Source organism: Coenobita brevimanus, chromosome 40 (genome assembly GCF_032717465.1).
Source record: "Coenobita brevimanus isolate Jiangsu-jjx chromosome 40, ASM3271746v2, whole genome shotgun sequence".
In the NCBI taxonomy this organism is placed as follows: domain Eukaryota; kingdom Metazoa; phylum Arthropoda; class Malacostraca; order Decapoda; family Coenobitidae; genus Coenobita; species Coenobita brevimanus.
Window position 1 is genome coordinate 59,823,359 of NC_136993.1, and position 17,500 is coordinate 59,840,858.

The 17,500-nt window shown below is 42.5% G+C and overlaps 1 protein-coding gene across 1 annotated transcript in view; it reads right to left on the reverse strand.

Moving 5' to 3' along the window:
- LOC145397147 (glutamate receptor U1-like) overlaps window positions 1-17,500 on the reverse strand; it is a 24,883-nt gene that overhangs the window by 1,108 nt on the left and 6,275 nt on the right. Inside the window, exons 5-12 of the mRNA XM_080270343.1 lie at window positions 16,936-17,061; window positions 16,261-16,429; window positions 15,505-15,660; window positions 13,963-14,048; window positions 12,677-12,861; window positions 10,932-11,168; window positions 4,630-4,808; window positions 1,438-1,551 (exon numbers count right to left, since the gene is read on the reverse strand). Of these exons, the coding sequence (XP_080126469.1) occupies window positions 1,438-1,551; window positions 4,630-4,808; window positions 10,932-11,168; window positions 12,677-12,861; window positions 13,963-14,048; window positions 15,505-15,660; window positions 16,261-16,429; window positions 16,936-17,061 (1,252 nt within the window). The remainder of the gene's footprint in view (window positions 1-1,437; window positions 1,552-4,629; window positions 4,809-10,931; window positions 11,169-12,676; window positions 12,862-13,962; window positions 14,049-15,504; window positions 15,661-16,260; window positions 16,430-16,935; window positions 17,062-17,500) is intronic.

Here is a 17,500-nt window from a genome sequence, read left to right on the forward strand (position 1 = left end):
GTTATCATTACTGTAAAGAATGAAAATGAGCAAGAGACAACTTACACCGATTACTTTAACGGTACCAGCTTTGAAAATACAGCTGCCTCAGCCTAATAATGTGCAGAAGAAAAACAGATATTGGAACCGTTTATTGTCTACTGGATACGCACGAAATAATTTGGATGACAGTACTTTCAGCCATATAGTGAGCAGTGCCTTATTTATTGTGTTCATCTGCAGTATTGTGAATATCTGTAATGAGAATGACAGCTGTGGTAGGTCACAGTTTCTCCCACCCTTAAAATCAATACCCGTAATTTTTATCTGCATTAATAACCTTTATGTGCGCTTGAGAAAGATAAGCCTATCTTAACTATATGTCCAAAATCTATGTTTAAGCAAGGAAATACAAGATTTTCGGTCCAGTTGAACCCTCTTGAAGTATAAGTTGTGGCTGAATGGAAAAAGCATATTTGTCATCCTACATAAAGATTAAAAGAAAGAAATACTAACCTCAGTAGTGATGAAACTGCTCGTGGATGTTTCAGTTTGGGAATCAGCTCTGGAGGGGAGATTCATAGTCATAAACAATAAGTCCAACTTTTAACCCCCCACGTCCCGTTGATGTATATATACGACCACACGTTTTGTCACTGTCACTCCCGTTAACGTATATAAACGTGCATCAATTGCAAGGTCCCTAATTTGCACAATTTTGAATTATTGTGTGTGATTTTTGGTACATATACACAGGACACCCTCCTCTACAAGATGCCAGGCAGGAACAATGCCTTACCCCACATGACCTCCCCCCCCGCACGCCATTGCCTCGGCAATTCACCTGTTATTAGTGACCTGGCCAGTAAAAACATGTCGTACCACGGTACGAAATTCAGGGCCAGAGTGATTCCCCAATCGATGACAATGTGGAGAACAAAGTTTATGCAGCATTAAAGGAAGAAACAGTCAGAAAGGATGATCAGGTAATGTCGCCAAAAAAGGTCAGGTATCTTGATGTGTTAGTGAGTGAAACAATGCTTATAATGCCTATATTACTGTGTGAAAACCAATGTACTCTTGTACTGCATATAAATTCGTACCAAATAAATAAATAAATACCGTTTATGAGTGGTGTGGAATTGTTACTCTCCCATAGAACTTGTTTTCTTTGGAGCCAGCCTAATAGAAAACACAGTAAGGTAAGGAGGTACTGCTACCTGTATCGAGTATTTTAAACCTCAGGTGAGTGATTTATCTATTAATTTTCGATGTTTCTTACGAAAAGCGGAGCCAAATTTTTTTTTTTCCAAAATTGGTCAGGACTGGGGGGAGTCAGTGGTAAAAAAGTGGTTGGGATGGGGTGGGTTAACAATATATACATCATTTCAGTAGTTTCAGGATTCATAAATTTCAGTCTATTTTTTCCACTAACACTCAAGAAAATGTTATATGTACCTTGTCTCCCTGACCCTCCTGGCAATCACCTCATCAGTCCAGTACTTGATTAGTCCAGCATCATCCAGTTGGTGCATAATCATATGGAATCTTTTGTAGAATGGCGAGCCCTTCCTGGAATGAGGTTCATAAATGGTTATGTCTTTTTTATTGCACTGAAGTGACCGCCGGACATTCTAATTGAACTGAGAGCAACCATTAGGAGTGAAAAGACTGATTAGTGCCCACACGAAATGCAAGAAATATAACTTTTAATCCCTTCAACACAGCGACATATTTTTAAAGTTCTTGCTATTGCCAGACGATTTTATTTAGTTTGGAACAGAAATATCTAACCAAAGGGCTAAATATAGCCCTCATTAGTGTGTTAATTAATAGGCACTTCCAGAGTTTAATAAAATAGGCTAATATTCGCACACGCCCGCACACACACACACACACACACACACACTTATATATATATATATATATATATATATATATATATATATATATATATATATATATATATATTATCATCATCATCATCAGCCATTTGAGCATCCACCGCAGGACCGACCTATTCCGACCAAAGTCGGGACGATACAGCCAATGTATCTCTACCATATGGCTTATGCTGTCTGGTAGAGATTGTATGTAGGGTGAGATGTGCTTGTAAGTGTAATTGTAGTGTTGGAGTGGCTTTGGATGTGTATGTGTAGTCTGTGAACCAAGTGTAACCGGCCCATGCAAGCCGACTGGGTGCAAGCATACTTTACAGTATGCGACACTGGTTCAACCACAGCACCTCTTGTGTTCGCCAAGCAGTACGTGGCCAGGAGAACGATTCTAAAGTTTATTACCCTGGCGGGGCGCGAACCCTCGCTCTCCAGTGTACGAAAACGCACACTTTACCACTGTACAGAGGCTCCATATATATATATATATATACACATTTAGGAAGTGGAGAGATGGTCTGGGGCACAAGGGCTTAAGGGTATATGTTGATAAAACAAAAGTGATGATATCTAGGGTTGGTGGCGAAGGGAGAGTGGCCATGTGCAGTTTGCCACAATGGCATGGGAAGTAATTCTATCTTGTGCAGTGTTTGTTATAAATGGGTGCACAAGAGATGTAGTGGTATCAGAGGTAGACTGCGAGATAATGCTGATTTTATGTGTATGGGGTGTAAGGGAGAGCAGGTGGAGATTGTCAGGCAGGAAAGGATTGAACTTGCTAGTGAGTCTCTTGAGTGTGTAGACAAATTTTGTTATTTGGGAGGCATGTTTTGTGCTGGAGGTGGGGCTGGAGCTAGCTCTGTGGCTAGGGTGAGAAGTTGTTGGAAGAAGTTCAGGGAGCTGTTGCCTCTCCTAACATTGAGAGGACTCTCCCTATGTGCTAAGGGGTCTTTGTATGCTGCATGTGTTAGGAGTGCAATGCTGTATGGTAGTGAGACCTGGACAGTAAAGAAGGAAAATATTTGCAGGCTCAGATTTATGGGCATGACAATGATTAGGTGGATGTGCAGTGCATCGCTGCATGCAAGGTCTGGGGGGGCTGGGTTTACGATGGAAGAGTTGAGAGGTAGGATGGAAATGGAGTGTATTGGTGTTCTGATGAGGAGAGGTAGAGTGAGATGGTTTGCGCATGTGGACAGGATGGGGAATGATAATTGGATTCAGAAGGCGAGAGGTGTTAATATTGGGGGTAGGGTTATGAAGGGTAGGCCGAGAAAGACATAGGACGAGATCAGTAAGTGTGACCTCAGAATTAAGGGACTGAACAGGGAGGCTCCAATATATCGTGCAGCATGGAGGGCTGCCATTAGGTAACCAAGGGCGACTCATGCAAGCATGTTGGAGCCTTCAAGAACGAAAACAAAAACGAATATATATATCTATCATCATGATCATCAGCCGTTTGAGTGTCCACTGCAGGACCGGCCTATCCTGACTGAAGCAGGACAATACAGCCTGTGTATCTCTACCAAGTGGCTTAGGCTGTCTGGTAGAGGTTGTATGTAGGGTCAGAAGTGCATGTAAGTGCGATTGTAATGTTGGAGTGGCTTTGGATGTGTGTCTAGTCTGTGAACCAAATGTAATTGGTCCACCAAAGCTGACTGGGTGCAAGCATACTTTATAGTATGTGACACTGGTTCAACCACAGCACCCCTTATGTCCGTCAAAGCAGTACATGGCAGGAAGAACACTCCCAAGTTTATTACCTTGGTAGGGTGCGAACCCTCGTCCTTCCATGTACGAAAACGCGCACTGTACCACTGTACCACAGAGGCTCTCATATATATATATATATATATATATATATATATAGAGAGAGAGAGAGAGAGAGAGAGAGAGAAAGAGAGAGAGATACATAGATAGATAGATATATAGAAGATAGATAGATAGATAGATATGTATAGATAGATAGATAGATAGATTGATTGAGATAAATAGATATACATATTTACATATGTAGATGTTGGTAGCCTCAGGCATAGTCCTGGTGTATGCATCGAAAGTGGTTGCCATGTCGGTTATGGTGGACAGGGTGGTTGCAAGATGGCCGCCAACAAATGGGCATCGGTATGTGTCACTGGCTGCCAGCTGGGAGCATAGAATTGTGCGGAAAATCGCAAATTGTGAGACAACTCGGAAACTTTTTTCTTGCGCAAAAAACGAGGCATTGAAGTAAAATGCGTCCAAATACGAGGACTTACTGTGTGTGTGTATATATACTGTATATATATATATATATATATATATATATATATATATATATATATATATATATATATATATATATATATATATATATATATAGGTATACCATATTAATCTGAGAGATTAGAAGTGACATTTTGCATCCATCTGCTAAAAAATTTCCCTTAACTTCTTCAGTGCATGAACCCTCTTTAGTCTTGCATGATGTTGGTTATTTTATTTCAGTTAGGGGTAGGCTTTTCAAACTGCCCATGACTACAAGTCTTTTAAATGTAATGTGTCCAGTAACCTTGATTCTGGCTCTCGTTTGTTAAATTTTTACTGGAGGACTACAATATTTTGCAAGCTTTACACTTTATTTTACATCAAGGCAGATTTTGCCCCATTCAGGAATAGAGATAAACCCGATCAGAAAAAGCCACCTGTTGTTGGCAAGTCAGATCATACAGCGCAGCACCACTTCTGAAATATTTATCATAAACATACTAACCTTACACCCCAGCCAAAGGAAGCCAGAAATGTCAATTCTTCCTTGCTGATATAGAATGGTGTGTCTCCCCTGGCGTCAGTGTATTGGGTGGCCACCAAAACAGTGATGTAGTTCTTGATGGTAATGAACGAAAACCCGCCTTCTAATACCTTCCCCAGGGCGTCTTTTGCTACCAATACCTACAAATAAATAACAGATGCCAATGAGCTGAGGAATTCCCGTGTTTTGTGGGACAGCATAATTAGTGTTACTATTGTCAACCCTGCATGATATTCTATTTTGCATAACCATATTCGTTCTTCACAATATCTGCTTTAAAGTATGAGCCTCATTTCACCCTGTCTGGTTAGCCCACCCTTACTCACACACACACCAGCAAAATAAGCTGCTCCCTTAACACACAAGATATGACCAAATTAGTGTCAAGGGGTGTGCAATATATGGGCCAACCTTTACAGTTTCAGGCATGGCATATATTCTCCAACTAGTTAGTATCACAGTGATGGAATTCTTCACTTGATTTCCTATTCTGATTCTTCCCTCCTGGAGGAGCTGGCTCCTCAAGGAGTGATAGCAGTACAGAGAATCATGAAGAAAGTTGATGGGGTTTCAACACCCATGCCTTCCCTTAACTTGATGTCTGATTGCCTTACTTTGCCTGGTGATGTCAGTACTGTGTGGTGGAAGCTTAAGGTCAAACCTTATGTTACCTGGCTTAGAAGGTGCTATTATTGTCAAATGTTTGTTCATGTTCTTCGTTCTTGCTGGCGTGAAGCGTATGGTCTTCCTGGGGTCTGTGGAAATAGTGATGATGTTTCTCATGGTATTGTGGATTGTTCTCAACCCTCTAAATGTTTGACTGGGGGGAGGTGCATGCAGCCTCTTCAAAGGATTGTGATGTATACAAGTTTGAGTATGAGTTGTTTCTGTCCATACAAGGGAGAAAATTTCCATTTCTGAGGCAAAGGACAGGGTAAGGGAGAGGCTCATTTGGCCTGGGGCCACCTTTGTTGCTGCCTTGTCTCGCCCTAAAGCTGTCTGGCAGGTGCCCCTACCATCATACACTACCCCATTAACTTCTGGGGTCCAACTTCCCAGCCTCCTCAGCCGAGGGCTTCCACTGAGGAGGTGCAGCCTGGAAGTGGCTGTGCTTCCTTTAAAGAGACGCTTCCTGTCTCAGGGGATGTCTCCTCTGGAGTGGTGCTTCCTGCATCTGGGAGTGCCTCCCCCATCCTGGGTCCTCCTCCTGTTCATAGGGTGGATCTCTGGGCAAGGGGGGGTTGATGGTGCGAGGATGCACTGTGCCTCATGCATCCTCAATACCGGACCTTAAAAGGAGGGAGATGACCCCTCCTCCAGATGTGGCTTCTTCTACCTCCGCTGCTGTGGATGGTACCGCTGAAGCCCCTGCTTTGCGGACACCTCAGCCCTCCACTCTCTGTCCCAAAGATGGTGAGTGGCACACTGTTGGAGGGGTGAGGAAGAGGGAGCAGGATATCAGTGGTTCACCTTACCATCTACCATGAAATAACTAGTGGAGGGTTCCTCTTCCATGTCAAGCCCAACACTGAAGCGGAAACCTGTAGTTGGGCCATCCAGCTCTTCCCGTGCGGCTACCTCATCTGGTAATAGATTCAAGGAGCTTGAATTTAATGCATCAAAAACTGCTTCAGGGGCCATCCCAAATCATGCTGGGTCATCATCTTAATCCTCCTCATCATGGCTCCAGTGTCTGTCCTTCAGTGGAATTGAGCCAGTTGGGAAGAGCTTCGTCTCCTCATCCTTTGGACATCTCCTGCATGTATATGTTTGCTGGAAACTATGGTTGGTTTTGGCACTCCCCCGCCCCTCCTGGGTATTGGGTTTAATATTCTGATACTTTACCAGATCAGAGGCATGGTGGAGAAAGTGCCATTATTGTCTACGGGGATGTTCTCCCCAAGGTAGCGGATGTTGTCTCTCCCTTTTAGGTTGTGGCTAGGCATTTCTAGACAAATCCTGTACGATCTGCAATATTTATTTGCCTCCTTCTTTTCCAGTTGTGTGTTCTGACCTTCAGGGCTTTCTCTGCCGGCTGCCTGAGCCGATCTTCCTGTTGGGAGATTTTAATGGACGTCACCCACTCTGGAGCGACTATTATTAATCTCTGTGGGTAGATGTTGGCCTTTTTTATCAAGAGTGAGGGTCTATGCCTTCTGAACATCGGAGAGTGCACTCATTTCCATGTTCAAACTGGTGTTTCAATTGCAGTTGACCTTTCCGTGAGCTCACACAGCATTTTTTTGGACTTCACGTGGAGGGCATCTTCTCATCTTCATGGCAGTGATCATAATCCCATTTTCCTATATTCTGTGGTTCCTTTACCTGCCTCTCCTCTCCGCAAATGGTGTCTCCATAGGGCTGACTGGGCATTGTTTTCAGACCTGGTGTCATTTTTCTAGCCCAGTTGCTTCTTTCCCATCAGTTGATGAGACTGTGGAGCATTTTATGAATGTTCTACACTCGGCGGAAGTGCAGTCAGTTCCCAAGACTAGTGGCAGCTTTCCTAAGGGACCTGTCCCATCGTGGTCTGAGGAGTGCAAACGTTTTGTTATTGCTCGTAGATGTGCATGTGGTCGTTATTGCAACATGGGACAGAATTCCTTAAGACAGAGTTTAAACGTGCTAGGGCCCAGGCTTGTCGGGTTTTAAAGTCAGCTCATTGTTCCTCTCCATCACAATATGTGTTGTCTGTTTCCTCTTGCACTCCTCTCTCTCGTGTATGGAACCGAGTACATAAAGTCTTGGGGAAGGTTTCTCCCAGAATTCCTCCGGTGTTTGAGGTGGATGGGGCCCCCATTACCGAACCAGGGGTGGTGGCAAATGTGTCAGCCTCTGCCTTTGCAGGAGTTTCCTCCACAGCTGCGTACTCCCCAAAGTTTTCCCGTCATTGTGGGAGGGAAGAGGTCAAGCATTTTGACTTCATTTCTGAAGGTGGGGAGGATTACAACCTCCCATGCACCCTTCAGGAGTTGAGGTTGGCTCTATCTTCCTGTACTGATACCTCCCCGGGTCCGGATGATATCCCTTATACTTTCCATTGTCATCTAGATGAGGAAGCTATGATGCATTTGTTAGCCCTGGACAGTTGGGTCTGGCATGAATGTGCCTTGCCCTCTAGTTGGAAAGTGGTAATTGTGCTCCCCTTTGCAAAGCCTGGCAAGGACCACTGTTTGCCTCTTAGTTATCACCCGATGAGAGGTGGCCTGCAGTCCTACTGGACCCAGGTTCAAAGCAGACTTTACTGATCTACCAGAAGACCCGCCAACATGTCGTAAAAATATCCCCGCTAATACCTATAGACCAGTCCTGTATGAGACAGCCCTAGCATGTATTCAATATGGACAGTGGGTGTTAGTGCCAAAGTGGTGACATGTAGAGGCATATGGTATGTAGGAGGACTACTGGGCCTTGGGAGCAGGCTGTGAAGCCTATGCCCAGAGTCAGACACATAAAAAAAAAAAAAAAAAAAAAATTGTGCCTCTGCAAGTTGTTGGAGGAGATGGTCAATGTCAGACTGTTGTACTATCTTGAGTGGGAAGGTCATTTTTCTCCAGCACAGTCAAGGTTTCGGAAGATGAGCTCTAGCACTGACTGCGTGCTTCAGTTGGAGTCAGCAGCATGCAGAGCCTTTGATCAACGTCAGCACCTTCTTAGTGTCTTTTTTGACTTGCAAAATGCTTATGCCACTTCTTGGAGGTTCAGCATCCTGCAAGAGCTGCATGCAATGGGTTTGCAGGGTTGTTTGCCATGGTTTGTTCAGGACTTTCTGTCTCACCCAATCTTTAGAGTCCACATTAACACTCCTCTCACTGCTCCTGTCCTTCATGAGGAGGGTGTTCCTCAGGAGTGTGTGTTGAGTGTCAGCCTCCTTGCTGTGGCTATTTTATCTCTTCTTGCCTGCCTGAGGGTGTGTCTTGCTCCCTCAGTGTTGATGTCCTTGCAGTCTGGTTTGCAGTGTTTCGCATGTTTGTCACAGAGTGATGCATGGCTCAGACTCTTGACAGGTTATCTGCTTTGGCAAGTTCGCATGGCTTTCATTTGTCTAGCATGAAGTCTGTGGCCATGCATTTTTGTTGAATAAGATGGGTGCATCCGAACCTAGATCTATATTTGTATGGTTGTAGGCTGAGTTGTGTTGACAGTGCCTCTGTACATGGTGTCTGCTTGGACAAGTTCGCATGACTTTCATTTGTCCAGCATGAAGTCTGTGGCCATGCATTTTTGTCGAATCAGAGGGGTACATTTGGACCCAGATCTGTATTTCTATGGCCGTAGGCTGAGTTGTGTTGACAGTGCCGAATTTTTAGTGCTTACCTTTGACTCACATCTGACCTGGGTTCCCCACATGAGACAACTTAAATCTTCGAGTCTTCGTGCCGTCAATCTGTTGCAGGGCCTGTCCCGTACTATCTGGGGTGCAGATCTTGCCACTATCCTCCACCTTTACTGGACTCATGTTCACTCAAAATTGGAATATGATTGCGGGGTCTACTCGTTTGCCACTGAGCCTCATCTGTGTGTTTTGTTCGGTTCACCATGATGGGGTGCATCTGCCAACTGGTGCATTCCACACTTCCCCATTCCCAGCCTATTGGTGGATGCGGATGAGCCACCACTGCATCTTCGTCACCAGTCCTTACTGGAGCAGCGTTGGCACTGCCTAGAAGGGCTTCCTGATTCTGTGTGCTGTAGAATTGTGACAGACTCTTCTTTACTTCAGTTATTTGCCCTCCACCCTAGCTTTCCTCATCCTTTGGGTTTAGGGTTAGGGCTACAATAGAGGACATTGACCTGGTGGCCATACCGATCTGCCCAGTCTGTCTTCCTCGTGTAGCTCCTTGGCTCCTCCCAGAGGTCCACGTTTGTGACTATCTGCCTGCAAGGAAAACATCACTTCCGCCTCAGGTTGTGTGCTCCTGTTTCTTGGAACATGCAGCTACTATCTATGGCTCGGTCCCTATCTTTACAGACTGGTCCAAGTACGATTACAGGGTGGGATTTGGAGGTGGGAGTCTCCCTTTTTATTTTTCAAGTTTTATGGCTTAAATTACAGCAGATCCTCGTGGCTCTCAAGCTTATTTTTACTCTCACTCCCACACCTTTTACTATTTTTAGTGATTCGATGTGCTGCAAGCCATCTCTTCTTTTTATCCCTGCCACCCACTGGTGGTAAGCATATTGGAATGTTTGGTTTTGCACTGGAGGCATGGCCAAAATGTCTGGCTCTGATTGGTTCCTGGGCATGTGGGGGCTGAGGGTGATGAGCAGGCTGATGCCTTGGCATGTGCTGCTGCCACTCGCCTGTCCTCGCCCCATTGCCATACCTCCATCCTGATTTTCAAAGTCTCATCCAGAATGTCATTCATTTCATTTGGCAGGGGTTGTGGGATGCAGTAGGGCCCAACAAACTTCGCACTGTATGAGTTTGTATTGGGGATGGACCTACAGTGGTCTTACTTAGTGGTAGGAGACAGCTTTGGTACGCCTCCAGATAGGGCACACTCATTTATACAACAGGTCAACTCTGGAACTGTCTCCCTCTGTCTGTATTTCCTGCTGCCTATGATCTCCAGTCTTTCAAACGCAGTGTGTCCAGGCATCTCGAAATGAATGGATCTTGAATATGGCTCTCTCTTGTATTTTGTTTTTCTTTTGGAGGGAACTCTTATTGCGGGCTCATGGCTTTTGGTTCCTTCTTCCTCGCATAAAAAAAAAAAAATTGACTCATGAGTTTTTTTTATGGAGGAGGCTCCCCCTCCTTACTGCAATGATTGTTTGATCCACTTGACTGTGTGGCACCTGTTTGCGGAGCACCCTAGTCTGGGAGACCTACGGTGCAGGTTTCTCTCTGAGCATCGGGATAGTGATGGGCCAAACCATCTCTCCTCACTGTTTGAGGAGGGTGCGTGTGGTGTGTGTGGGGGGGGAACCCTTTCCTTTGTGGAAGAGGCAGGAATTTTTTCACTCTTTGTGATTTTTAGGTTATACATTATAATTTTTATTCTTTTATTGTTGCTGTGATTTTTAGGTTATACATTATAATTTTTATTCTTTTATTGTTGCTTTCTTTTACTGTTTTAGATGGTTTTATGTTTTTATGTCTTTTCATTATTTTATATTCGTCTGGTGGCATATGACTTCCTTCCTGCACCGCCACGTATTTTACTTTCATTCATTCACTGATTCGAATTAAGTACAGTCCCCTCTACTACTGCACTGACACTTTTCAAAATTTACACGGAGAAGAAGACGAAACTTACTTCCATTCCTTTATGTATCATTTGAACCACTGGATCGGTATGTTTCGAAAAATATTCCAGAGCAGCTCCATTATACAGCCAGGGTTCCGTGCCCCAACCCCAGTTGTCCTCCTCCACCAAATCACGAAGGCTTTCCAGAGTATCAGAGGTGCTCTTGACGGTGAGGTGGGCGATAAGGGAGGACCTGAATCCCGTGGAGATGATTAAACAGAACAACAGCCACCATCCCACCAGCATCTGCATTTAAAAAAGGAAACAAAGGCTTACATTAATGTCTGGCTACTGAATGAAGGTCACTAGGTCAGAGAATTTTTTTTTTCCTAGGTCGCCACTTTCTACTTAAAGTGCCCAGTGATATTGCTGAACGACCAAGGACAAGGAAGGCGGGGAAAGCAGACTTCACCCAACTGTCTGTCTGGCGCTAAAATCAAGTTTAAGTTCTCCCAGTTATGAGGTACATGTAAAAACCACTGTATCACCAGTTCCCTCTAACTGACCAAGACAAGGTGATTATAAAGGTCGTCACTCTCCTTAGTTATCACGATTCCAGCCCAAATTCGTATCAGCACAAGGAGTCAGAGGAATCCAGATTCAACGGGAACAGGAAAATACTTTAGAAGGCATGAGTACCACAGAAAAGGCCTACAGTGAAATTAGCTGTACATTTAATCACTCATCATTCAAGCCTTGAATAATGTCCAACCCCAACTTGTAGGCCTAACGTTCCACACAAGAAAATTCCCCTCAAAGTGTCTTCGGGGTAGAGAAATTCCGTTGACTTCCATATTAAAACGTGGAACATCCCTTGTCATGAATATCTTTACACATCCGACCTTTATCCATCCATATTGGAGATTCGTCTGTTCTTTTGATGCCTCGCTTCAGTACTTCTCCATACATTAGCATTATACCTGTTATATCCATCGATCATCTTACTGGCCTTTCTCTCACCTCCTACCATCAGAGTTACTAACTATACTCTTTTCATAACGATTCATTTCCATGCTCTCGCTGTCATCATTCCGTCCTATAACACCCTGCTCAACCTTTTTGGCCAGTGAAATTACTTGCTTTGCATCTTTCACGAATCCCTTTATTTCTTGTGACCCCTACAAATACTACTTGCATTCCTTATACTGTAAGTATATTTTTACCGTTCTCATCGCCGATTCTGGGCGCTCATCTCATACCTAGGACCCATACCCATACTGAAGTTACACTAAGATCTTTGCATTTCTTTTGCATCCCACGTACCTCTGTTCCTTGCCACTGTCTCTGTAGCAGCAGCCACTTCATTTCCTCTAGCCATTCTGCTCTCCATTTCTTTTACATAGTTCTCTCTCTCTCTCTCTCTCTCTCTCTCTCTCTCTCTCTCTCTCTCTCTCTCTCTCTCTCTCTCTCTCTCTCTCTCTCTCTCTCTCTCTTCTTTTATTTGAATAATTTACTGTATCAAATTAAGAGGTATGATGCTGATGACTTTGCTGAATGATACTGACAGTAACAATAGTGATAATTCTGAAGACGACTATCCTGACAACGATGATGATGATGATGTTGATGATGATAATGACGATTCTCTCATCATAACGTTCCAGAGCGATCCCGAGAACGTTAGTAGACCATTCAGTACCATGCCATTTATTTTAAGCCTATAACTCGGAGCATTTTATTCAGCTTAGGAAATTATATTCACAAGTATCGGTGACTGTATCAGTCAAATAACATGTAGACTACGTCTACCTCACCTGTCCTGAGACGTTGATTGAAGGATCTAAAGGTGGACGTTCCAGGAGAGCCCCCCAACCATACATGATTGCTTCATTGAATGGAACTCCACGCCCGCCTGCCATCCACACCCACAGCCTCTGAAACATCCACAGTATCACTCCCCACACCACCACGCCCACCAGCAGACCCAGCCATACCTCGTCTGTAATGCCATGGAAGCCTTCACAAAATGACAGGGCATGGAAAGGTTAACCATGAAGTATAATATAAAGCCTCATGATTAGCCACAGTTTAAATCGGAAAGAGTGTGAAAGCTTCAAAAGACTTACCTACGCATTAAGTAGTGGTCATATAAGATCAATATAAAAATAGTGCATAACAAATGGGAGTAGGGAAAACACTTAAAAGAATTTTTCATCTACACCTCTTGTACAGTCTATGAGTGATATTTCTCAAACAAAATGTGACCATATCATAACATTAATGCGTTACTACTTCACTTTCCAAAATCCATTAGAAGTACTTTGCTACGCTGGAAGCAACTTTATTCCGAATTCTTCAGTCTTGATTTTGATAGGTGTATAAACCACTTGGCATTGGTATTACTGAATGACTTAAATAGGAATGAAGTACTGTAATGGATTATTGTCTTTTCCACAGACTAGGCATGTATTAAATTACAGCCTTTTTCTTTTAGCTAATAATTTATTGACTCGAGGAGAGATATATAAAATCTCACCGCAAAACTTCATCTTCATTGTTCAGTTGGCTATAATTAAAGCCAGTATAACCTGATTCAAGACTGATACTACGGATTTTAATTCTTGTCTAATGCAAATGGCCTTGACTATATAAGACAGTCTGACCCAGAATCAGTGGAAATTATATAAAATGGAATGCCCAGTTAATAATGAATTGAAAATCTCAAACTCCATTAATCTTCCAAGCTTATTCTAAAGGTTGCAATTTTTCGTCATTGTGAGTGTCCGAAAGTCATTTACCTGATGATACATTATGTGGCTATCTGAATTCATCTACTTTATGCCCTACAGTCCAACGCTTTTGTCCATGGCTGAATCATGTAATGATAACGTCTTCTTTATTTCATGGTAGTTTTTTCTGCACGATTGTCCTGTTTTGGGGGAGCTGGGAATTAAATAATTTTCATAAATCCCTTTATTAGCACAGCTTCTTCCCAAGTTTAATAATATTGGATTAAATGTGTAAAGGAAAAAATATTCAAACTTTCTTATTCTATACACAGAACCAAGACAGAACCAGCAATTATGGCGGCTATACATACCTGAAAATGGTCTGATTAACGCCAAATGTGCTGGCAGCAGTTTCGGCTTCAGTGACGTTACTATCATCACGTCAGAGGGATACAATCTGCAGTATGAGAACATAGATTGCATGTTGTGTTGATCCTTCATCCCAACAAATCTCCTTTGAGCTGATTTTTTTTTTTTTTTTTTTTTTTATAATGATAGAGAGCTGATAGAAGTCGTCGTGCTGAGCCCCATCAGTACATTGCTCTGAGCTATAGTTTACGGGCCAAGGACCCGTATTCTCGTAGGGCAAAAAGGATCCTAACACCTCTTCCTTATCGATGTATTTTTGGATATGAATAGTTATTATATCTTTGAACATTATTTATGTAGAGTACGGCGATACTGGAAGTTTTCATGTAACGCAAAAGAGAACAGCAAGGTGTAATAAAAAACTTAATCGCATACAAAAATGTGTCAAGGAGTTTCGTCTACCGAAGAGCATGCGGGCCAAGAAGTAAAACGTATCATTTCTAAAATCCGACACATGTCACTCAAATGGTACACATATACACAAATACAACTAGCATATTTGATCAAGTACTACCTTCAGGTGACTCAACACGGCTTGAAGCCTCACTCCTCTCCAGCATATTTAGTTCTTGCAGCAACATTCGGTAATATCCATAAAAGTATAATCAAATAAATCCTTGATGGTCTGGTGCCTTAAGGGGCTCTGACTGAATTTTTTCAATACATTTTTACATCAAAGGAAGAGTTTGAGGAGACTGGTCCCTCGGCTTAACTCTCTAGATAAAATAACAAGCCTTGGGCCTCAGTGCTTCTGGTGAGGCAATAGAGGATATTTTTTTATAGTATTATTAACTCAAACCCGAATTCCCACCTATGGAAGAGGGTGTGGTCCAATCTAAAAATAAAGAATGAAGTACCCTACATACCGGAAACTATAAGGCAACAAACACAACGAAAAGATCACATAATCATTCAGTATAATTCTAATAAGATTCAGCTTAAGGAAATAGACCGCTCACATCCAGTGAAATGCGTCATGCACTCATAATTACGCTAATCAGATAAATGAATACGCCTAGCTTAGTGCCAGTAATCTCTGAGTTATAACTATGGTTTTTGCATGTTAGTAAAATTGTTGTATCTGGCTGCTTGATGCGTTTTAGATATTTCCCCCAGTGTATACCGAGCTCGTCCCTAGAGTAGTTAATATTCAAATCACCACACTTCCTTTATATGCGTATTGGAAGAGTAATTTCACCTGTTTCGTTCAATGTGCCATATTGCAAGACTCTTAAAATTTTCGGGCAAGTTATTTTCCATAATGTGCAGCTACGATCATTAATTTGCTTAATAATTCACCGCATCTGCACCACACTGGGAAATGTCAGTTACTTTCATCTCAAACAAATTTGCAGGGGGTAGTCATCTATGGATACACCAATATACCAAATCTCTCTCACTGTTAGCCATTAGAGTGCAGTGAGAAGCAGAAGTCTTGGAATATTAGGCAAACTCACAGTCCTTATTATTAAACAAACACCTGCCTTAAAAACTCTACTGCCCTGATCCTTCCTGGTGTTGGTGCAATGATGGTGGTGAGATCAGACTCCTCCCGCTGCAGCTGTCCCACCATGCCTGTGAACTGACCGTCAGCCTTCTCGTCACCAAAATTTCTGTTTGGTTCCTCCCAGTACTCGTACCTTTGAATTATTGATCACCTTAAACAAATGGACATTTATCGTTTAACTTTATAGGTGTCGTGTTTATCATTATACATGTGGTATGAAGAGCTGGCTTTTTGAGCATCAGAGTAAGTTAGATTTAATCAGATAAAAGAAAGTCCCATCAAAGGCCGTCAGCATTCTACAGGTCATTAAACAGTAAGCTACTTCAACAGATCTTACGTGGAGTTAAGAACTTAAGCCATCTGAATATAATCATTTTTGTACATAAACATACTGGACGGTTGACATTAAATATGTTAACCAAAACTTACACCAGTTTATTAAAAGACCTGCAGGCAATGAAAAACACTCTCTCTCTCTCTCTCTCTCTCTCTCTCTCTCTCTCTCTCTCTCTCTCTCACACACACACACACACACACACACACACACACACACACACACACACACACACACACACACACACACACACACACACACACACACACACACACACACGCACACACACACACACACACACACACACACACACACACACACACACACACACACACACACACACACACACACACACACACACACAAATATAAACGAATGCAACGATTCAACAGCTCTTACGTGAAGTTGAGAACCTCTGCAAAGGTTGTCAGCATTCTATAATCAAGTGAGTCTAGAGGAGTTACTTGGCCGCCGCGTGGCTGACCTGGCATCCTGTAGAAGTCAATGTAGGGGAAGTAGGACAGAGTGATCACGCGTAGTCGGTGGCCATTTAGACTCTCTAGGTGAGCTGTAATTGAGAGATATCTTGATGTTTACTGACACAGAACATCAGATTAAAGATAGTTATGCCAGTTAGCAGCCAGTAAAGGTGATAAAGTATATATTTATCTGTTAACACCCTGCAGAAGTGATTAATATATTCATGTCGCTTAAGTTTCGTGCTTGGTAGATATCATATACCCTATATTACCTGAGATTCAAGGCACTAGAATAAAAAGCATATATATTTTTTTTTTTACTGTTTGCAATTTTAGAGGCTTTATAACCAGATACGAGATAAACTGTATACTTTTCTATGGCACCAGCTCATTAAGGATTCTTACCAGATTTTGTCAATATTCTCCTAGTCTTAGTCTTGTATTTACAGGTAATTATGAGTAAGAGTTTTGTGACATCTTTTGTGAGATAGTTTAGCAACTTGTGTGCTTTAGGTTTGGTACCACTCATTCCCATAGGCCTACTTATCAACTCATCTAATGCTATAGTCCTCTAGCAAGCCATCCCGTGCTTTACCTTCAAACACCTTAGAGGGAATACTAAGTGAAGTTAGGTTTCCGCGTAAAACGAACTGAATATCCGTCTTCCCAGAGTTGCAGTAGGGACATCGCCGGTACACCTTAACTCTCTCATTCACCTTGGCTGCAAGGGTGAAATATGATAACTTTGGGTTAGTGCAGCTATTCCAGTGATTATGACGTACCTTTTACCTATTTTTCTAGTAGATGATTGTACTGAGTTTGAGATAGATCCTTCTAACTGGAGAGGCTTAAATAAAGCCTTCAGTAACCCTTTTACCATAATGGTTGCCTCTTAACATAAATAAACAGTGTAATTTTGGCAATAATACGAGAAAAAATCCTACTATTGAAGAGATTAAAATTGGAGTGAGGGAAGTTTGGTTCCGTGGATTACTACCCGAACAGCCATCATCAAATTAATAGTAACAATGCCTGCATGTAACCATGATTCATAATAGCTAGGTAAGTTATGTAAATTTGGGTCCTTGTTTGTATAGCATTAACTACTTCAGCCTGAGGATGCATTTTGCTAAATTATATTCCTAATATGTCCTGATCAT